Source organism: Episyrphus balteatus, chromosome 2, assembly GCF_945859705.1.
Source record: "Episyrphus balteatus chromosome 2, idEpiBalt1.1, whole genome shotgun sequence".
Classification (NCBI taxonomy): Eukaryota; Metazoa; Arthropoda; class Insecta; order Diptera; family Syrphidae; genus Episyrphus; species Episyrphus balteatus.
In genome coordinates, this window is record NC_079135.1 from 132,043,543 (window position 1) to 132,067,810 (window position 24,268).

The 24,268-nt window shown below is 31.1% G+C and overlaps 2 protein-coding genes across 2 annotated transcripts in view; both read right to left on the bottom strand.

Annotated features, from left to right (window-relative positions):
* The window catches only part of LOC129909998 (DNA damage-regulated autophagy modulator protein 1), a 401,886-nt gene that overhangs the window by 343,163 nt on the left and 34,455 nt on the right, over positions 1 to 24,268 (bottom strand). The gene's annotated exons all lie outside the window — the stretch shown is intronic.
* On the bottom strand, positions 1,447 to 24,268 carry LOC129909995 (transmembrane protein 120 homolog). Its single transcript, XM_055987209.1, has 8 exons — positions 23,602 to 24,268; positions 23,402 to 23,520; positions 3,156 to 3,285; positions 2,826 to 2,965; positions 2,479 to 2,696; positions 2,175 to 2,398; positions 1,895 to 2,047; positions 1,447 to 1,815 (listed from the first exon to the last, which is right to left on the bottom strand). The coding sequence occupies exons 1-8, from the start codon at positions 23,662 to 23,664 to the stop codon at positions 1,669 to 1,671; spliced, it is 1,194 nt and encodes a 397-aa protein (XP_055843184.1). The 5' UTR covers positions 23,665 to 24,268; the 3' UTR covers positions 1,447 to 1,668.

Consider the following 24,268-nt stretch of genomic DNA (forward strand, 5'->3'; position numbering starts at 1 on the left):
AAAACTTATTATGGTCTAAATAGTGTAAATTTTCAAAAAAGTGCTTCGAGAAGTTCAATAGGCCGCACCGAAAAATGTTTGAAGTTGTCCCTGTTCCTAAGGTATATTGTTTATGTTGGACTCAAACTTTTCTCCTACAGTGTAGATTAATAAACAAAACAAAAAAAACTAACCTGATAATTTCATTATAGATTATAACGATTGAATGGTATTTTTTTTTTGCTCTTGAAACATTTGAAGGAGTAATAAACAAGACTATTTATTACATTTTTGCTTTTAAGGGCCAACTTTTTAATAGTCAGATAAATCTCAGTTAAAGCTTATTCCTAGGAATTAAATTTTTTTATATTGACATTTATTCTTCTGATAGTCCAACTGACGATTGAAAAATCAGGGCTAAATGAAATTAGATAGAGTATAATTATAAATTTTATGCTGGCTTAAACTTTTTTTTTTGCATTGACCTACCTACCCCTATTTTAATTCCAAAACCTTAATAATTGTGGTATTTGATGTTTTCGATTTCTTCATAATACTACTGTGTAATGTTTCAAGTCAAAAATTCTAACAGGATTAGAAGTGCTACTCGTAGGAATTTATTAATATTAGAGCCAAACATTTGTAAAAAAAACTCACATCAGTATAATTTGCCAATTACTTGTACCGGTCACCTCAATTTTCTCACTACCTTCCCTCAAAAATATCAAAAATGAATAGTCTTTTTCAGATCAGATTGTTGGCCCAAGCGAGGTAATCCGTCGGAGCGGATTTTGTCCGATTTCATCCGAATCGGGCAGTTTTTACCTGTAGGAAACACACCTCGAAGCATATTTCGTATGAAATCGGAGTATGTCCACTCCGACGGATTACTTTGCTAGGGCCGTGTGTTTCACCAGGTGCATTTTTTTAGCTGTTTTGTTTAGATATTCCATCGCAGCATTTTGATGATACTTACCCTTAATGTAAAATTCTTAACGAAGAAAGCAATAAAAACTCTACAAAAATGTTTGAATTTGATATCCATTTTTTATTGACATGATATTTTATTCTATTGTATTATTTTGTGGTATACAATTTATTATTATACTCACACAGACATACAAAAAAAAAACTACACAATAATAATTATCTTCATAAATTATATAATTAATTAAAAAAATTGGTTACCTTAAATTATAAATCTTTAACAAGCCTTGTAGTATTTTTTCATTTTTTTTTTTTTTTGAATATTTTATTTTTTTTTTTACATTTAAAAATAAAATGCATTCCCTGTTATTAAATAAATTTATACTTATTTTTTTGTTTGTTTTTTGTTTTTATTAATGAGTGATGCGTGACAGGAACAAGAAGAGAGAAAAAAAAAAAATTTTAAAACTATTACAACATAACAGAGCATCTCACTTAGCTAATTTTTTATTTTATTTTTTTTTTTATTTTTATTTTCTACTTATTTTTAATAGAATTCACACAACTCGCAGATAAATTAGAAAAAAAAAATAATAATAATAAAAAAAAACAAAATTAAACTACTTATTAGATAGTTATCATGCCCAAGGGAAAGGACTTGTGTAATAAATTAAGGATAAGTAATTTTCTTTTTTTTTTGTATGAAATGAAAACTTTCAATATACAACGACATGTTATACATAATTTTCATTTGCAGCCAATTTACTTAGTTTTATCGGTTTCATCGGCAGGGATGGTAGTTATGGTAATGGTTGTAGTAGTGGTGGTTGTGATTGGGGTAGTGGCTAAAGGGGTTTCAGCTTCCTCCTTGACAGGACTCAAACCGTCATTTGTAGTAGCATTTTCATCCTGTAAACAAAAAAAAGAAAAAAAAGCCAGTCACAAGAGTACGTTTTAAAGGTTTTCAAGTTATTTTGTATAAATATACCGTAATTTTCTTTTCCAACTTCATTGATTTACCCACACTGAGTAGGCGATAGTTCTCCTTTGCTCGTTCTCTAAGTTTCTGTGGCACAATCAGCAGCACTGTTGTCATATTGCCCAGGAAGAGTATGCAAAAGAGGACACACAACACCGGAACCTATTTTCACGAGAGTTCGTTTAGAAGGACACAAAAAGAGTAAAATTCAGAGACAAACATTACACATCGAGTAGGCAAGCAAGCTTATATTGACTCAAGACTTGTGTGTATTCGTTTTTAAGTTTACCTGCCAAGTTGCATCCGGATGGAATGATAACTGATAGAGCTTCCATGCGTTGTAGGCCTGGTAAATGTAACCAATGACGAGGAAGGGAATAAGAAAACTCAATCCACGCCACATCCACGAGTGAAAGCCCTCGATGGTGATGTCCATGTTGTGACGTTCGCCAAGAGCCTTTAAGCGATACAACAATCCTTTCTGATAGCCGAATTGTAAATATTGAACCATGCCTATGAGGAAGAGAAGTTTTAAAATTTTCAAATCATGTGCCAACTTAAGCTGCAATCAACCGCACAGCAGTCACACTCACTTATGTACGCATTGAAATACAGGAATTGCGTCCGGAACAATTGCCATGGCTCGCTCTGTGGCCAAACCAGCAGCACTCCGGCAGCAACTGTCGAAATGAAATGATGTGCTCGCCACCAGCCCTTAATCCGGGATCCGTTCACTTTCAAAATCGACTCACGTATTGTGAGTGTGCAATAATACCAAACCAGCAGGAAGATAAATGCTAATTCCAGAGCCCTTTTGTGTGAGAGAGAGAGGAAGAGAGAGAAAGATATTAAGTGGAATTTAATCAAGGTGCACCACCTCTGTGTTGGTGGTGGTCCTCTTGCTCCTTGCTACTCCTGTGTGCAAGGACCGCCAACTCACCTGTAGTTGAATATTAAATTAAGAAACGCCATTATCAGTCCTATTACGTTGAGTATTAATTTAAACTTTTCATAGTCGTCTTTGTAGCGAACTTTATCGTTTCTGTTCAGTATTGATACGTTTACATCGCCCAGGATAATCTGTGAGTGAGAGGAGAAGAGAAGTGAGTTGGTTGTTGGTTAAGAGATAAGGAAAACTATTTTCTTGTATAATTTTTTCTTGTTCTTTTTGCTTTTTCATCATCGCACAGAATCGAGTCTTGGGAAACAAGTTGTTGTGAAGACACCCTTGGGATGATGATGGCGAAGAAGAAGAACTTCTTTTGCTTACTTTTAAATAGAATCCGGATTTTCTTGGTAAAGACTGCTCGATTTCATGGAGTTGGGCTTTCCGCTTGAGGGTGTTCTTGTTGAGTTCGGCGACTTTGTCCTTCTCCTCTTCGCTTTGTGCTGCTTTGCATCTGCAAATACAAGGATACAGAGTAACACTTTTTAGAAATGAATTTAAGTTTTTTTTTTTTTAGAGTGAGTAAGGGAAAGTATAATGGAATTGAAGAAGTTCTTTAACGTGGACGTGGCAAGAGAAAGAGGGAAACTTTAAACGTGGCTAGTCGTCCGCTTATTCGTTTTCGCTTGAGTCGTCACGACGCTGACGGTTGGTCGGTTGGTATTTTTTGTATTGTGAAAGAGTTCAAAAGTGTAATTATCGTTAGGCGACAGATGATTGGAGGGTAACTAAACGCTTTACTATTTCCGCATTTTAAATTGAAGTATATAAATCCGTCGAGATTAATTTTTGAAGTATGTATACGTATAGATTAAGGTTGTGGCGTGAGTGGATTACTACTTGAAGTTGAGGGTTTTAATTGTTTTTTTCTTTTACTGACAAGTTTTTGGCATTTATTTGTTTCGATTATGAAACAAGCAGATAAGACAAGATAGGGTTTAGGGATAGGGTTAACTTAGACACCTAAACAATTTAAATCATATTTCTAAGAATTGAGACTACTATAAATGGATGTTTGGGAAAATTGATGGACTGATTGAAAGAGAGTTTTTTATTTTTGGAATTTTCCTAGTTATTAGGAAATATAAGTTTTTTAAAACTATGTTTTGTTAGGCGAAACGAAACTTTGTACCAAATGTCTTTGGGATTTTGTTATAAAGGTTTTTTTACGTTGCCTTCTGGTACGATGCCTTCCATCATACATACAAAAAAAACAATTGCACTCATTCAATTTATCAAATATTGTGAACTAAGGTAAATTAAATCGATATTCGTAAGAAAATTGAGTATGCAAATAACGCTTGCAGGTTGCAGGGAGAAAATACATGAGATTTCTTAACTAACAAGAGTTTTTGACGCAGAGGTATTTCAAAGATACCGGGATGAAATATATGGAAAAATTTGCTCAGGGGCCCTAGCACGTAACTTGATACAATCGAGTGTGGTCGATACAATCGAGTATCGGCAGCATCTAATTTGGTTCAATCGAGGGTTTTCATTAGAAAATGTTCGGTTGATACAAAATAGGTGCTGTCACAGCTCGATTGTATCGAGTTAACTCGATTGTTCTAGACCTATGTTATTTTATAGTTTTTATGATAAAAAATCTGTTCAAAATGTTCTAATACAAAGCTGAAATAGGGCTGTTTGGAAATAATGCTTGATCGAAGGGAACATCTCAATGTTATAAACCACCAACTCAAGCCAACAAAGACCAAAAAGGGAAACACAAACTCATCGGTCGAATATGGTTGGAAGAAAGCCTATCGGCAACAATCTGATAGGCCCTTATCAATTAAGCTGGAACCAGCTGGCTAGGTATAGAACGGGCTAAAAAAGCTTGTTGGTTGAGGCCCGAATCCACAACGTGTTGGTCACCTTGAGTAAGTAAGTAAGTAAATCTGATATAGTTCGAGCTCATTTGTTTATTGCTTAACTATTTATCAACAATAATGTTGAAGATAATTTTGCGTACTACGACTTTCATTGATAGGATTCCATGGTAAGGTGAAACCATTTCTATATTCCTTATTTTCATTTCATTAAATTCAGAATGATTACCTAAAATATCATAAAAACTAATAAAAGCCTGGACGCAAGCATAAATACAAAAATTGGTTTTAAAATTATGGGTCTTTAAGCGCATTATCACATCTGAAGTAATCGACTATTTCAGACCGTTTGAAATTTCCTTTTTCTTTTGAACTGGCTGCTACTCGTGAGAAGCGACCTTTAAATACTTCAAATTTATCATTAGCCAGCACTTATTAACTTGAAAAGAATGATCATTATTACCATAAAAAAATTTGGGGAATAGGTCCAAGAAAACATCAATGATCAACTTAAATTGTTTCTTTTAATTCACAAAGAATTATGTTAAACTGAATTAAAATTAAAGCTTAAAGTAAAGTATTTTTTTCTTTTTTGATCAAAAGAATATAATTTGTATTCACTGAGTTTGCACTTCATCATACCACTTTCTGATATCAGGGTTGTTTTTATTGTTTGTATTATGTCGTGTGGTGGTCATTAATTTTGCAAGCATTGTGTCTCCAGAAGAACTATACAAAAAAAAAAAAAAATAAAAAACAAGAGCAATAAAAGGACAGCAGCGTGATGCGAATTAAACGAATAACGAAACAAAAATCACGAACATTGTGTATAACATGTGGAAATGTTACATCTGTGGACATGAACCAATCTGTGCGTATGGAGGAGGACTCTCTGTTAGGGATATAATGAAGCAGCAGAGTTGGATTTTGGGGGAGAAGACATTTAGCAATTGCTAAGGGCTTTGAATCTCGGGGGCATGAATGGAATATGCTAGAACACATTTTTTTTTTCTCCTCCATTGAGAATTATCATGTTTTAATCATATAAACAAGTAAGAATCTGCTGCATATTATTTTATGGTATATTTCTTGCTGTGTGTTCTGAGAATTAATGATAAGTTGCTATAAAATCTAGCTTGGAATGTTTTCAAAATAAGCTCATGGGTAAAGTGATTTCTCCTGAGTTAATTTTTTAGGTTTCTTTTTACAGCCTGAAAAACTGCCGTATAATATGAAAAATCAGTCGAAATTTGGGCCTTATCGTCTGATATTCGATAGGTAATTCCAGCCCTGAGCAACAATAACGTATTCAGTGTTCAAGTTAATGATTAACCCGTAAAAAGGGTAGAGAAACCTTTAAATGCTACACACTACGTATACGTAATATATTTCTGTTTGTTTTTTTTTTTTAACCGGAAATATAACAAATAGGTATGACTATGAACTGTACAGAGTTGTAATGCTCGGTGTGATCCATAAAAAATGCATTTCCATAAATTTCCCTCATTCAAAAAGGCAATTATTTTAAAATTACAATCACCCTTTATAAAAAAATTTTTGTTATTTTTTTCTAATGCAGCTAAATAAACGTATTCATAACGCTTACAATGTGTTAAATTTGACCTAAGGTCTTCAAACAAACAAATTTGTTCAAAACATTCAATCAAAGCTAAACAAATCACTTAGTCACACATTTAATGTGTTTTTTTTTTGTTTTCATTTTAATTTGTTGTTGTTTGTCTTGTTAAATATAATATTTTGCTGTCCATTTTAGTGGTCCAGTTTAAGTGGTCCAGTTTAAGTGGTCTGAGCTTTAAGGGGAAACTTAGGTAGCTCCGTTGGCCTTGAAGAAATCACCTCACTTAAAATCTGGTCTGGTACTTGTGGTGATTCGCGTGGAAAAAGGAAATATTGCTTTTTGTGTAAGATAAACTGTGACTAACGGTCCAAACTTAATATATGTCGATTTTCGAAAAAAAAATGTACTTTCTTGACCTTTAAGTATAGCAGATTTTAATGTGTTTTACGTAATTAATTTAGTTATTTATCATATTTGTTCTTTTCATGTCACATATCAAAACATGAAATATCACACCCGAAATTTTTATTTGTAACGCCCTTAAATTTTTTTTGTAAATTTAATATTTTGGTGGAACCGAACAGAAAGACTAAATGGTATATAATATGGAAAATAATTAAAAAAGTTATATACATTCATGCAACACTTTCGTATGTCACACTCGTAACGCTTCATTGAATACCTTGATCCATATAAATAAAAATGCAATAAAAGAGTAAAAAATTTACAAAATTTTTTAAAAGCGGGCGAAATTCTCAATTTTAATTGAAATTTAAGATCCCTGAAGGAAAATTAAGAACAAATAATGAAGCAATCGAATTAACGATTTTTGATTAAGAATCAGTTATTTCCAATGCTGTAGCTCGTTTCTTATCAGACTTAGACAAAAAAATTACAAAAAGTTAGAATTCGTGCATTCAAGTTTTTCTTATAAAAATTTGTAACTACATTGTGTTGATCAATGAAATCTGAAAAGTGAACAGCGCGATATTTTTTTTAAAGCAACCATTCTGTAGATATGACTTACATAATATTTATGTCTGATCACAAAGACGTTTTTGAATAATAAACAATTGTAAACCCTATTATTAACATACTAATAGCTGCGTTCCTTTGGGAATATTTATCTACTGCTTAGTTCTTAAAGCTGCTCTGAACTACTTTTTCAATATAGCAAAAGTAGTTCAAAGTAGTTTTAAGTACTAAGTAGTAGATAAACATTCCCAAAGGAACGCAGCAAATATTTTGTTATTTAAATATTAAAAAGCTGATTTAAATTTGACTTGTGGTTTCTTATTTTATTTCATTTTTTCGTTTTGTTTTATTTTTTTTTAAATAAGCACAATTCAAAATAAAATAAAACTTTACCATAAGAAGATAACAAGATATTTCAAGGATGTCTGGTCTGGTGTAGGTGTAAGCAATTTATGAGGAAATTATTTTTGGTAATCGGGAGATGGGGGAAACAATATTTTTTTTTATTATGTTTTATATTTAGAAACAGTGTTGCCAGAATATTTTCGAAGCAAGGAGTCGATTATGAAATATCTTGGAGCCGAAAATAGCCGCTTTCAAAAATAGTGCAAGAAAAGGCAAAATAAATTTATGGCATGAGATTTTAATTTTTTATATTTTCAAATAACTTTTGCTTATCAGACTTCAATTATAATTATTTTTTTTTCATTTTTTTTTTTTTTTGGCCATATATTCTGGTTTTCATGCTCATTTACGGGCGTAAAATTAAATTTTAAATGAAAATGAAATGAAAAATGTATGCAAATTGGTTGTCTGTCTACATTTTTGGTGAATTTTTGCTGTAAAATGCCTTGATTTTAAATGAGCCTTAAATCCCCAAGTTCAAAATTAAAAGAGCCCAAAATCCGATAGATCGAAAATCAAAATTTTAAGGAGCGAGTTAAAAGTTCAAGAACCTGTTTGGCGATAAAACAATAAAGAGCCGGCTCTGGCAACACTGTTTAGAAAGTTTGCAAGAAATTAAAAATAAAAACAAATTATTTTTCCTTCAAAACAAAGTTTGATGAGATAAAAATAGGAAAAGCTGGTGTTTAAGAATCCAAAACTCAGTAGGAGACCACAAAACTTTAAAACATGACGCGATATTGTATTACACGTGTCGTCCTAAAAAAAAATATAAAACAAAAATGTTTGAACGGACATCATGTGTCATGTCTCAATTCTTCCCAGTATTTGTTACTTACTTAGTTTCCTGACAAATAACAAGTCAATTAGAAATCGCTCTTAACAGTAGAATAAAGACTGCAGTACAAATATTTTTGTTTTAACACAGTCTACACGTTGAAGTCTTTTCTCCGTTCAATTCAATTTGCAAAAATGAAATAAGATAATTATTTTAAATTATTGTAAATTAAGTCCTCAACTCCACTTTTAAAAAGCGAGTTATTCCATCAGATTTATGAGTTTTCTCAAATAAATTTTCCAAATTTCTAGAAACAAACGCAACTAAAATGGTGACAAAATTCATAAATCTTACGAGTATCTTACCTTTGAAATTCAATATTCATAGCGTAATATCATGATTTTAACTAATCGAATTAGAAAACCAGAGCAGGGACCTACAAAACTATTAATAATAAGCAGAAAAAAAAAAAAAAAACATTATCCTAGAAGCCTTCACAAAATTCCTATACTTTCCTACGTGATATCAATACAAAATACAACATCAAGTTGTGAGAAGACTCAAGGTAACATTACAACAAAAATACTCTCAATTTTCTTAGGCACTTAACATGCACTATCAATCTTGTGTATAAGCTAAAAAGGCTATTAGTAAATTAACTTTAAGTAAACAAAAGCTATTCAATATATTAACTCTGAATGAACACGGTATATCTATTTATCATCATGTTTTTTTGTTCAGTTCATGTTGCTGTTCATGTTCCTCTCCTGTTATGTACCATTGTGTTGAGAAGAACAGTTTTCTATTGCGCATTTTATATTCTTGAGAAAACAAATTATTTTAGTTGCAAGCTTGAAATTTGAATGAGACATTATTTTTCTGTTTCTGCCCTTGGAAATCATATCAAGTAAAAATAAGTAAGGAAGACTTTCGACATTTTTATGACAGAAAAAAAAAAAAAAGATAATAACACAAATGACAATATTTTCTTCGACATAAATGTCAAGTTTTTGTGTAGTTGAACACAAGTTCAAGAACGTGTCTTTTCCATAGGCATCATTTACATTGCCAAGATTTATATTTAGTCGTAATTTTGAATTTGAAACATAACACGCTCAGCCTTGAGAAATAGCACTTAGTTTAGAATGGCTCAATTAAGTATCTACATGAAAAATTAATAAATTTGTATCTATCATTAATAAATAATAAGATACAAGTTTGCTTGTATAATAACAATTAGTTTTTTTTTGTTATAGTTATTATTTATGGCACTGGCGTTCACTATGTCTACAATTATTTCTTTTATTAATGTTATCTATTGAACTGGAACTCTATTATTTCGACTTAAAAAAAAAACTTATCGTCATTGTCAAAACATCGATAATGTATCTTTAACTTATATCTTGATCTTTAATCTAACTTTTATTTGGAGAAAATCAACTTTGGGGTAGTCCAAAGTGGTTTCGTGTTATCTGTCTACTAAATTTAGGAAATATTCTTTGAAATTGAAGTAGACTTCAGCACTGATCCCAAACTACCTACCTAAGTGATAGTTTAAGTTTAATCTAACAAATCTGTTCGCTTTAAATGTATTTGATATGAAATTTTTCAAAAATGATTTCAATTTTTGAAAAAAAAAAAAAATCACCTGATCGTCAAAGCTTATAGAAATGATAAAAATATAGTGGTCAGAAAAGTCAAAGATCAACAATTGTAGGATACAAAGTTTTAACCAAGTCCACTTCTTAACACTCTGTCGGCACACGGGTGCGAATTTGGCAGGACTAAAAAAAAAATTACGATTTTTCAAAAAAGTGGTCACAAAAAAGTCTCTTTTAAAGGGTGAAAATATTTTTTTTCGGAATTGTGAATACAATATTCGAATTCCTCGGAATATTCTACATCAATTTCATACTTGATTTTCTATAAAGTATTGTGACCGAAAAAAGTTCTAGCAACATAAAAAAGTATAAACCAAATTCGCACCCGTGGTGTGCCTATCACATTACAAATAAAATGCACGACTGGGGTCGCACGTACTTGCTCTTATGCTTAAAGTTACTCTAATGTTAAAGCTTTTTATTCAAGAAAATTAAGAAAATTAAAAATTTGATATTTTCAAGAAATTAAAAAAAATAAAATCTGTTTTTATAATTAATTAAATACCGTTTTAAATGACCTTTCACAAAAAACCAAGTATGCATGTTTACTTCTTATATAAAAAGGAATTTTTAGAAAAAAATTTTCGAAAATCGTTAGAGCCGTTTTTAAAAAAAATAATTTTTTATATATAAAAATTTTCTAACATTTTTCAAAAAAAAAGTTGGTATGCCATTTTGAAGAAATAATTTATTTACGCATAAAAACGAAATTTCAAAATTTTTCATAAACCCGTTTTCAAAAAATTGATTTTTCAAAAAAAAATTTTGAAATATTTTTTAAAAATCCAAAAATGAGTTTTTTGAAATTTTTCTAAAATTTTAATATCACCTTCACCTAAACGCTTTTGTATAAAAATTTTCGTTGAAATCGGGGTGGTCTTGAACGAGATATTCATAAATCAAAAAAACCGTTCTATGACAGGTACCGTTAATAAAGGTAAAAAAAATATTTTTTTTATTTCGAAAGTTGGCTCTTATGTGTAATACTACACTCAAAAATTTTAATCAAAATCGTTAGAGCCGTTTTTGAAAAAAATTAACTTTTCTATTTCCGTTATATGACAGGTACCGTTAGTTTTGGTCCTAAAAAAAAAATTCGAATTTGTCCTCTAGGGAATCACCCAAAACTGTTAACTACCAAGTTTGAACAAAATCACTCGAATAGTTTAGGCTGTAGCTCGAGGTACATACAGACAGACAGACAGACAGACAGACAGACAGAATTGCCGGACCCACTTTTTTGGCATTCCATCATCGTAATGTCATGTAAAATTGTTATCTCGAGTTCGATTTTTTTTACGAATCCTAAACTTGCCCTATAGTACCTATATCGCAAGTAAAAAGAGGTGTGCCTACAGAGGGTTAATATTAGAAACCGATCTAGGTTAAAATTTGTTTTCAGTTCAATATCTTAGATTTAACGCAAAGCCCAACATTTAAAAAAAAATAGCTACCACGCCTACTTATGGAGGATGTCTCTCTGGAGCAACTATTTTGGTTTAAACGAAACTTAAATTTGTATTTGGTACCTTAATTTTTTAATTTGGTTTAGAATTTTTTGCCTTTTTGGATGTGGGAAAAAAAATATCGTTTAAAAATTGGATCATCTGGTTAAAGTATAATCTAAAAACTAATGTCAAAGGTGACAATATGAAGAAGAAAACCAATTTAGAAATTCTTGATTTTTTATACACAGCTCAGATTTTTTGGTAAAACCGCCTGCTTCATACAATGTTGGATAGGTTTGAATGTATTTTATATTCTGGGAAACTGCGAAGCAGACGAACTCGCCAGAAATGGAACTCTAATACCAATTTTACCCAACAAGGCAAATATTGGTATACCAATCGCAACGTGCAAACTCATGCTGAAGCAAGAAGCTATAGACGCAACAAACATACGATGGTCAAACATTATAACTTGCCAAACGACCAAGCAGATCTGGCCTAGGCTAGATCCAAAACGTTCAAAAAATGTATTGTCTCTAAGCAGATTGCATATCAGCTCTGTAATAGGTGTCTAAACAGGACACTGTCTCATAGGTAGACTGGGCGTAGTGTCTAACGACTTCTGTAGAAGTTGCTTTGATGAGGAAGAAAAAGAAACAATCCTCTCTGCTCTGTCCTGCCCTTTCCAGTAGACGTAAAAAATACTTGGAAAAATATTTCTTAGAAGATACTAGTGAACTAATCAATACTGACATCTTCAACCTTCACCGCATCATTAAAAGCTCCAACTGGTTTAATTAGTGAGGAATTTCCTTGTAAAATCATGGTATCACAACGGACCAATAAGTGGTCAAAGTGTGTCAGTCGTTTTCCTGACAGCCATTTTAACCTAACCTTGAATGTATTTTTCCCAAAATAGTAGTCTTTGGCTAAAGGTGGAAAACTCAATAGCAAAATACATCACCTGACAACCAATTACCCTAAAAGACCTCTCAATACTATCTAGTAGCTATCACTCTTAAATAATATTAATAAAAAAAACACACTTTCAACCATGTATTAAGAAGTCTTTAAGGGTAATTGGCCTCTTTCTCAAAATCTACATCTTCGTGCCATTCTCTCTTAAAAACCTTGTTGTCAAGAGCTGATGTCTTATGAAATAATCTTTCAAGGTTGTTTTCTCCTTGAGGTAGAGATTATGATTTAAAAATATTTTGGTACATAATTTGCAATAGTAGGCAGAGGAACACAGAATAATTTACTTTATTTTTAACTTTTTGCAAACTTTTTCAATAAGAAATACATTGAAAATCGTTTCTCCAAAAAATGTTTCCCCACTTCGCAATGAACACCAAATGAATACCACAAAAATAGATTCCAGACAAAATTTGTTACAGTTAAACCTACACAAGACCAGACATCCTTGAAATATCTTAATATCTTCTTAAAGTAAAGTTCTTTTTATTTTTAACTGTGCTGATTTTAAGTGATGAGGTTGAGTTAGTCTGTACTTAAATATATTTAAACAAATAAAAATAAAATAATATAAACAAATTATCTCTCTGATATCATTTGTTGTGGCCTACTTAACTATCTCAACAGACATCCTTGAAATATATTTTAATCCTCTGATGAAAAGTTTGAATTGTCCTTGCTTGATACACAGTGGTGCCTTTCATGCATTTTGGCGCCACAAATCATTTACTGGACCATTTCTTGAAAGGAAAGTGATGAAACTTGTTAAACTGAAGAACAACTGCGGTCAAAATAAAGGTAATAAAACGTATTGAATTAAAAACAAGTTCCAAGGCACCTAAATTATAACTTTATCTTGGTAAGAATTGTAATTAAATATTCGTCTTCTTTTTTTTATATAAGAATATTATAAAAATATAAAAATATTTTATTCCAAATAATATGCATTTGGTAGCCCTATTTCTGAAAAAAATAAAATAAAAAGAAAATACCTAAAATAATAAAGAAAAACATTATGATAAACTAAAACACTCAGGGCCATTTGCTGAAACGAAACTTTAATATTTAAGTACCTACAACATAAAGAGCTATGTTCCACATAGCGGTTTGCACGAACCTCAAATTAATCCTAAATTTCACTAGGTTTGATATAACTTAAGAGGAGGAAATAGTAGAACATGAGTATTCTATGTTCCACTTACATATGAGTAACCTAAATTTTTCGTAGAATCCACCCCAAGATGTTTAACAGTGTTCCTTAGCCAATTCCACTCAATTCCCAGAACTCGAATTGCGAGTTGGGATCCCAAATTTTTTTAACCAAAATGATCTAAATATTTTTTTTTGGACAAACACCACCGAAAGTTTAAGAGCAAATTCTTTTATTTAGCTAGTCTGAAAAATGAAACATCGTCTAAAGTTCAAATTTAGGGACAGGTCTGTAAAACCATTCCGAGTTCTTGGTACACACCATTTTTCCAACCTTCGTTTAAGAAACATTCAAAACAAACAAACACATACAGCAACCTTCACACAATAGTTTTTTCTAAAATCTTTAAAAATCTACTTTTCAAAAAATAAAAAAACTAACGGCAACCGTTTGTCCACAAACGAATTAGACCATTCTTATTCAAATATTTTTGAGGTCGCAGTTCTGCTTCACGTAGCTCACAACAGTTGGTAGTTGAGCAAAAAAAACATTCATCCTCCTGTTTTCAAAGCAAAAAAATTTTAATAAACCCCAAACAAAAAATGTTTTTTTTTCCAAATTACATGACAAACTACAGGTTTTAAAAAAAAAACATTAATACAAATATAATAACACCATTGAACGTTTCTTAAAATCTACAGAAAAGGCTAATATGTTAAGAAATATTGCCCTTTGAAGCTTTTATTTAATACAACTTATATTAATTTTGTCATTAAGTCCCTTACGAATAAGCAAGTTACGTAGTTCTGTTCCAATTTACTTCCAGTCATGCAACTTATCTGCGCCCATTTATCATATTATCAATAACTACCACCAGTGACCTAATCACGAGATGTACGTACATTGGACACACGTGTTCATAAACTTAAATCAGAATTTGTTTGGTGCTTTGATTTTTAACGCCCAAACATTTTTAAGGAATTTCATGCCGATAACAAATTTATTTCATGTTTTTGGTCACAAAACGAGAATCGCGTTTTTAGACCAAAAAAATCGAAAAAAGTGAAAACTATTTATTCCATTCACAGGACCAGAATCGGCTAATTATACTGACAAAGTTCCCATCATTTCCATCTTGGCTGGTAGTAAGTTTAAAAGAACTGAGCAACTTTTTACGTAAAAGATTTATCATGTTTATTTTTGTTGCAATTAATCTCGACCAATATCATTTTTTGTAAATTATAACTTAAAATAAATTACAAAAACAAAAATGCAATTTAATAAATGAATTTTGTTTAGCAGGTAAACCATCTTTTAAATAGTTTTATGCTCTATAACAACCAAATTACAAACAAACAACTTTTATTCAATTTCTTCTACTCTCGCAATGTCAAATTTTATGTAAATCTTGTCCTCACAAATATACCACTATCCCCGAGATACAATAACTCATAGCATTTTTATTATGAAAATAAAAATTTTAATAACTATAATGAATTTTCATACTCAAAATTATTATGTTTCTTCAATTACCCATTGACCTTTTAGATTTCCAGAAACTTGAATAAAAAAAAACCTTTAGGTACATTGAATCCAATTTATTAAGAGATAAGAATACAGTATACGAATACGAATACAAAGTTCATTTTTAATGACGCTGGTTGTATAAATTACATTGAAATGGTGCACATTGTTGAAGATGGAGTTTTTTCATTGCCAAGGCCATGTGATTTGGTTATATGGTCATGGCCAAGCTCAAGAACATGTAAAACGACGACCGACAACGCACGTCGAATCGCTTTTGTCTGAATACTTTTGGATTAAAAAATATTTCCATTTCGTGTCTGATAATAATACACAAGTCGTATAATATTTTTTTTTGGTTTAATGCATATTTCAGACATACACACACATATGCCCAAGGCAACAAAACAAAACAGAACCTCAGAAACTCTAAGCTACTTAATTTCTAACAATAACGTTGAGAGAACAATATTAAAAGTCAAGGTTACTATACTTTTGTTATCGAGGAATTACATCAATAAAAAAATCATGTTCATTTCATAGAATTAAATGAGTCTAGAGAAAATAAAATGAAGACGCTAGACTCAACCACCCACCATGGAGCATAATAAATATATTATTGCTGACCGAAAGCGTTTTCGAAAGCAAAGGACTTTTCCAGATAAAAAAATTATTTATAAAAACCCTTATTGTGATCCCATTTCACGTAGAGGCGTTACTTTGAGGACTCCTGCCACTGATGAACCTTCAAGCATTTCAAAATGTGGTCGACTGTTTTCTAAGTACATATCAGCTTGTGGATCCCAATCTCAAAGACTATATTCTGGATCACACCAGAAGAAAGAAGAAGAAATTAATATAAACAAAATTTTTTTGTTTATCAACTACGCCATAGTAGAATGAGTCACCTGGTTTATTTGAGTCATTTTGCTTTGGCTACGTCTTGAAATATAACCTCGTTTTGTATAATAGAGTTTCAAATTAAGTTCTGATCATGCGCTGGCGGGTGTGTTTGAAGGCCGACAAAACGACAACAAGTTCAAAGCTCTCTCTCACACAAAAACAACAAACAAACAAAATTTAATATTGACTTTGTGCAAAGTTGTCAACTCATTGGGCTCATTTTCACAATTAAACCCTTCAATTGACTCTCATATTATGAATGCAATGCAAAATGCAACGGCATTATGAGTATAATAATAAATGAATAAATTTGTTTGAACTGCACTCTGCACTGCGTTCTAGTTGTTGTTATTTTTTTTTTTTTGTTTTGTTTTAGATTTCACGATTTGTTTTTATTTTTATTTGTTTCATAACACCAAGAGTTAGGCTTTAAAGCAAGCATTTGTGATAGTTAAATAGGCACGCAATTCGATTTAAAAATGTAAATACCAGATAAGTGAATGTGTGGAAATTCAAAACTTTGTTTATTTTTTGTTTATACTCTAGAATCAAAGAGAATAAGTTGAAACCTCTTCAAGTTGTCAAGTATTTGAAATGAAAACGTCTATAGCTTCATGTCAGTGACTATGCATTTGTACATGATTAATTACGAGCACATTTAGTGTAAGCTTTTGTGTAGATATAGAAAAATACGATAACATAAATTGAAGCGATTAGAAGATGAAGGTGCTAAGTAACACTTTTTTGTATTTTGGCTTTTTTTGCTAATTAACTTAAAATTCGTTTTTAACTGTTTTAGCAGTAATCTTTTTGGGCTTGAGTTCAATAGTTGGGAAAATGTTTTATAGATAGGAAGGTAAAATTCTAAGTAGCTACTTCAATTATTTGGTGAACATTGTTGCTTCCAGAGGTTATTCCCCGCTTTATGTTTAGGGCAATTTGTTAAAACGAAACTTAAATAGTTTATGTTGAATATAGGGAAAGTGGGGGCAAGACCACCCACTTAGTGTTTGACTGTCTTAAAAACCAATAAAAATTATCTTTTAAATAGAATAAAGTTTTTATTCATTAAGGGCCAATTTTTCAATAGTCAGATAAACTTCAGATAGAGCTTATTCCTAGGAGTAAAAGTTTTTTTTATACTGACATTTATTCTTCTGATAGTCTAACTGATGATTGAAAAATCAGGGCTAAGTTTAATATTTTTTGCAGAAACTCTCATTATTATAAAAAAAATTAAAAAAAACTGAACAAAAGATAATACGTTTTGAAAAAACATCAAACAAAAAACCGTCTTGCTCCCACATGGGGGTAAGACCGCCCTATCAAATTTTGTTGGTAGAAAGACCGTTTCTATTGTTTTAAATGCAGCATATTTGTAATAATAACACAACTATGCTATATTTTCATTATTTCTCACTCCAGCACAAGCTTTTTGGTACCATTTGGTACACATTTAGCACTTAATCCAACAATACATTGCGTTGGATCAAGAAAACACTTGCAGATAAAAGGCACAAATACAATCTGAAAAGTCCTCTTCATCAGAATCATCAATTACAGTATTGTTTATGGCCTGTTGCTTAGCTTTTTGGAAGATTTAACGGTGGACTTTTTTTCACTTTGTTTAAGCTACCAGAGCTTCCAATTTCGCCCATGGGCGGTCTTGCCCCAGTCATATCATATTTGATGTTCTGTATTATTTTTTTTTTAATTTATCTTTATGACTCCTTCTTTCGCAGAAAATACTTTTTAATATTCACTTTCTATTATAAAAAAAAGGAAAAGTTAAAAATTTTAATTATTTCAGTGTCAAAAATACAACTGACTTTTCACATGAACGATAACAATTTGATGAAAAATCACAGAATTTACCGTAACTCTTCGGGGTCTTAACCGAAATTGCTAAAACTTACAGACGTGATCGATCGTATTAAAGGGAACCTATTTTATATTGCAAGTGTTGCCAATTTAACTTTTTTTCATACAACATAGTACGAAAACCGTCTTGCCCCCATAGGCGGTCTTGTCCCCACTTCCCCTATAAACTCTTTTTCCCTACTTTTTCCTCTGCGTAAACTGTCACATAAGAATTTATGTAGAACATAAATTCTAAAGTTTCGATTCAGCAAATGGCTCTTAAATGTGTAATTTTGAGGACTTTAAATTGTTTCTTATTTTGAAACTAGTTGTGGAACGTAAAGTGCCATCTGAAATGAAAAACGGATGCGTTTCACTTTTTTTTTTAATTTTAATAAATGTGCCTCAAATAAACCAATTACTAACGAAATACGTTCCACACCATGATAATGCCTACCAAGTAAATTTAGCCGTGTGAAATCTTGAATCGAAGTGAAAAACTGTCAGTAAAATATGGTTAATTTAAAAATTTGCCAATCGAAATATTTTAATTCGAAAAAGAGCATGTGGATTGTAAATGTAAAATGTCACGTCAACAATTTTTAATGAATACTTTCTTTCCAAAAATCTGTTGAAATGTAAGATAATACATTCCACATCTGTTAACAAACCCATATTTTCAGTTTATGGACATATATCTGTGAGAGGAACCGTTCAGGAAGCTTGGGATAATGTGAAAAAAGGGGCTGTGAAACGTAATATTTTTAATTTCGTAAAATGAACAATTAAAAAATTTACAATCGGAATAGATAACTTGTTCATGTAAAGTAAAAAAAAATGCATGCAAACGATTTACTTCTAAAACCATGAAAAATGCTTAGATTCCACAATGTCTTAGGCTAAATATAACTAACCCATGAAACAATTTTTGTTCAAAATAAATTCTGCGGAAACTTCTTGCCAAACGAATAATGAATACGTAGGTAAAATGTGCAACGTAAAACATTACTTATTTCTAGGTATGTGATTTGAAGCAAAAATTCCGTAGTAGCGTTGGAAAAGGAGAAATTCACAAAACAGACAACAATAGTTGAGGAAAAAAGTTGTGGAACGTAAACAAAATTTTTACTTTTATCAATTTTGCATTTTCATTCTCAGTTCACAATTTGACATCCACAAAATCAGATTACTCTTTGGGGAACATACTTATTTTTCGTAAGAGCATAATAAATTTTTTCACAAAGTCTGCAAAGCCAAGCATACACTTCCCTTGAAATGAAAAATAAATACGTTCAACAAGCCTTATTACAAATTTCTGTGATGGAAAGAGTCCATAATTATTTTTGAACTTAAAATTTCCCAAATTAACAAATTTAACAGAGAATATATGCTGTGGAATACATATATACAATGGAAGTATCATTTCCACACTAGGTTTTAAACTAAGTTAATTTTGGTGCTAGTAGATTTTTTTCAAAATTTCTAAAGGACTTATAATCCAGTCAAATAAGGGTTTAACCTCGGTATGAATGTTAGTAGAAATTTTTTTTGCTCAATATCTTCCTTTTGCCATTCTATAACATATCTCAAAAGTCTAGAAAAATCTCATGTCCGCTTGTCGTGATTTCAAGGTCAAATCGCGAAATGGAGATTTTCAAAATTAGCAAAAATAGGCTATGGTATTATATACACATATGATACATGATTTCAAGGTATTTTTTAATGCTGATTCCAAAAAATCTAAAATCAAAACAATCTGACGTCTCTGGAAAAAGTTATACCTGTTTTTCATCTGTCAACTCATATTATTATAACAGTTGCAATCTTACTGCCGAAAAACCCTTAAAAGTTATGGTAGATGGACCAAATTTTGCATGAAGATTTAAGAATCCATCAATATTAAAAATCAAAACAATCCATTACAAAAAAATATATACCTACGAAATAATGGTATTTTTTGATGGAGGGGCAAATTTTAGGATATGCACTAAAGAAGATTCTTGTTCATCTTAGGAATAAGTGCTAATAGGCTAATTTTTTCATTTTAATCTTTGTTTGGATATTCTTTAACTACCCTCAAAAATCTAAAAAAATCTCATGTCCGCAAGTCCTAATTTTCTTGGTTTGAAGATAAGGTGCAGATTTTTCAACGAATTCAATACATATCATATCTACTCGGGAAGAAGAGTATGAGAAGATGATAGTACTATATTAAAGAAAACATCTACTATTAGTAGATTTCAACCTCCAATGGAACAGTGCTATTTAAATATAAATTATGAAACTGAAAAATTATGAAAGGAAAGTGCAAATCACAATTTTTTTTTATTTCATATGTTTTCGGTTGTCAACGTTTGGCTAGCTTTGTAGTGCAAATTCGCATTCTAATTTATTAAGATATAAGCACTGTATTAAACATTTTGTAAAAAATAATTATTGATATACGGTGTAAAAAGTTTTAAATAGCAAGATTGCTAAATAAATTATATTAAACTAAACTAAACTAATTCCAAAAGCTAATTGAAATTCGACTACGTAGCAGGGTTCCCAGGTTGAGGGAGAAATCACCGTTTTTGCCGATTTTCTTAGACGAAAGGGATAAAATAGGGGACGGGGATAAAAAAGGGGAAAAAATATCTAAAAGGGGAAAAATTTAAACTTACAAAAACGTAAGACACAATCTTTGAACAATGGAATTTAAATAAAACTTAATTTCGAAATAAACTATCCTATTCCACGCTAAGTGGATTTTTTAATTTGACAGCTCTACTAAAAACTAGGGTGCTTCCATTTTTTAATTCACTCCTCAAAAATATTTCATTAATGGGATTCTGTACATTTTTGGGTATATCGAATGAAATTTTCAGCCAACAGCCGCGGCAGTAAAAAAAAATAAAAGTAAAAAAAAATTCTTATACATTTTTAAGACATCGTTGTTAAAAAAAGCCTGCCTTAATCGGCATAAATACTCTATGATTTACAAAAATACATTAAATATAGAAAATAATATCAATTTTTTATTAAATTAGCACTGATATTTTAGATTTACCTACCCTCAAAATAAAATTTATGAAGTAGTTCCATACTTCATTTTTGTTAATTTTTTTATTTAATTATGTCCATTATAAAGTTTTTATTTTTATGAATAAATCAAATACAAAATTAATATGTTTAAAAAAAGATTTAAGTAAAAAATTTAAAAAAAAACCTGGGAACCCTGCTTCGTAGTCAGTACCGGTAGAACCGGGTGATTTTGGCCTGGCGGGTGACTTTGACTTTGACATGGACACTTTTTTAAAAAATTGTTAATATATGAAGGACTTGTTTGATTTTTTCCAAGTTTCTTTGTAAATTCGTATAATTTGATGAATTCAAAAGTGATCATACTAGCTTTATTTAATTAAAATAAGATATTAATTTATACTAAAATTTAGTTTTCTTAAAAATGCTAAAAAAAATCCCCTGAAAATGTTGGATGGTTTGAACATGTTGAAGAAATAGGATTGCAAAATGACTTTAACTCCGATGTGTGTATTGTTTTGCAAGTTGAATTACTTTTATTCTACCCTTGTAATTATTTCATAAAAAATTAATTTTAATACGTTTATAAAAAATGCCATATGGTAGGGTGACTTTGGCCGGGTGGCCAAAGTCACCCTCTTAATTTTTGCACTAGACTTTGTTTTTCTATATTGGTATATGTTGACAAAACTGATATTTGGCAATATAATTAAAATGTTATCAGATCATTTGGCAGCTCAACCACTAGACGTAGCCTTCTTTCGGCCTCTTAAAATATTATGGATGAAGACCTTAACAGCGTATAAGATGGCAAACTCGAAAACAAAACAGTGGCGAAAGATGTGTTTCCTAGGCTTCTAAAATAACATTTTACTTCGGCTGCATCTTAAATGTTGATAAAGATGAGGTTACAGTGTCATTCCTGCGAAGAGGTGCTGGGTACAGCTTCAGAGAAAAAAGACGTTGCACAAGTCACCAAAAGTGATATGGAGAAGAAACTTCCTGTTTCAATAGTTGACCGCAGAGAGAGACTATTTTTTTCCATATCCTTTGAAGGATATCAAAATTTATGCTAATTTTAATTTTTTGTTTTTTTTTTTTTTAATCAAATAAAAACCGACAATTATGTGTACGAAAATAAAAAAAATACCCACATGTTTTAAAAAATCTGCTCTTTCATTTGGGCTGGGTTAGAATGCCGCGCTACTTGTAGTTGAACTGGAAATATAGCAAACGTCCTAACGGCCAAAGTCACCCGGAATGGAGGGTGACTTTGGCCACCCATATTTTGGCATTTATCTAATAGAACTGTCGGACAGATTTCTTCAAGATTAAAAATACCTATTGAATGAGCGAAGTAGGTAAATTGGTTGAAATCTTCATTAAAAAAAAAAAATTATTGCAGAAGTTATTCACATTTGAATTTGAAAACGTGCCAAAGTCACCCGGTTTTACGGTACATTCGTAAATGCGCCCAATTTTTCAAATAGTGAATGAATACAGAAGAAATGCGCAAACTCCGAAAATAAAACATGAGAATTGTTTATGTCGTTAACTGACCAAAATTGTTAAATTTACTCAGGTTGAATTTCACTCTCATACTAAATAATTGGACTTAAGTTAAAAAAAAAACCTAAATAATATTTAAGAAAATTAATTCAACATGAATACGTCTAAAATTAATGTGCTTCACATCCATACTCAGTATATTTATTATTTGTTTTATAAACTTGTTCCAGACTTTGCAAACATTACTTTCTGTGTGAGAGTATGTACCTATTTTCTCTTCATGTTTCGAAATTCGACATTTAATTAAATGTAATGCAGTAAAAATTTGAAACAAGCTTCGCATTACCATATTTAACATAATCCAATATTAACTGCTTTATAAAAATTGAGTAACATTTCCAAAATGAGTAGGTATATCTCATCAACCAAGACCGCTCTGTGTGATACACACAAAAAATTATATTAATATTCAACAGTTCCATTTGTCCATAAACAATCAAACTAAATAAAAAAAAATTCAAGAAAGAAAAAGAAAGTTCGATGTCATAACAACCAAACCAAATTCCATTGCCAGGCGCTATACCTAATCCAAGCTCTCAATCAAATCCACACAACAACAACAAAATTATACAACTAAAAAACAAATGCTAATTCAGACAGGTGGTGGTGAATGATAGAGTGGTGGTCATTTATTGTAGAACAACACAATCCACTCAATCGAAAATACAAAATTAAACTACGTTTTATCAAAATGATAAAAATGATAACAATTTCCTGTGCAATTTCTAAGTTCTCTATTCCAAAGGCCATTCTATTAAATTTTGATTCTTTAAACAAATAAGACAAAAATATAATAAAAAAGATTGGTGTCATCCAGGTTGTCCAAAGGTAGACTTAACCTAAACCCTAAAATAGTTTTTAAAAAATCTATGGAATGTTGTGGAACTTACTCTTTTATTGATGCTGAAATCTGTCCCATCCGATAGCGTTGATGCTTAATCTCATTAAAGCATTTTTGCTGATAATTCTGAACTTGATCCAGCAAATCGATGTACTTTCGATTGCATTCCTATAGAAGAGGAAAACAACTATTAATAAAGTCTCTATTTTTAATGTGACCTTTTGGTTTTTATTGGAACTAAGAACTCACCTCAAGTTCAACATATTCGGCGGTGAGTTCTTCCCACTCTTGGACAAGTGTGTCAATATTCATGATATGTATGTTTTTTGTTTGTTTGTTAATTCAATATTAGCCAGGTTTTGTTTAGAAAACACGCGAAACAAGGGAATTTTGAAGGTCGCTTTAAATTTACAAACCACACCGACAACTCGTCGTATCAATTGCGACGTTGCGTCATAAAAAAAATAAAGGTGACAATGATGAAGAAGGTAAAGATTATTGTGCCTGGAGGAGAACCCTCGAGAGCCTCTTTATTCAGTGACGTAGCAAATAAATAGATTTAACTTTTCTTTCTTCACACACAAATAATCAATTTACCGTTTTGCCAATGAAATCAGATTTTTGTTTTCGCTTCCGTGCGTTCTTTCAATGTTTTTTTTTTTGCGACCAGACAAAAAAATTCGCGATGACGCCTTATCATCAAGCAAGCAAGCTTTAAACACACTGAACGGTGTCGTTTTTATTGTTTAAACAATATCAACTTGATGAAAATTTTTAGGTATTTTTTATCGCAAATAAAATATTGTGTGTATAACCGGCTGGAGAGATGTGTGGAAAGAGGGGGTAAATTTCTTTATTATACGCGCCGCACTTTGGAACACGGAACACCTGCCCGTTTGTCATATAAAAAAAAAAA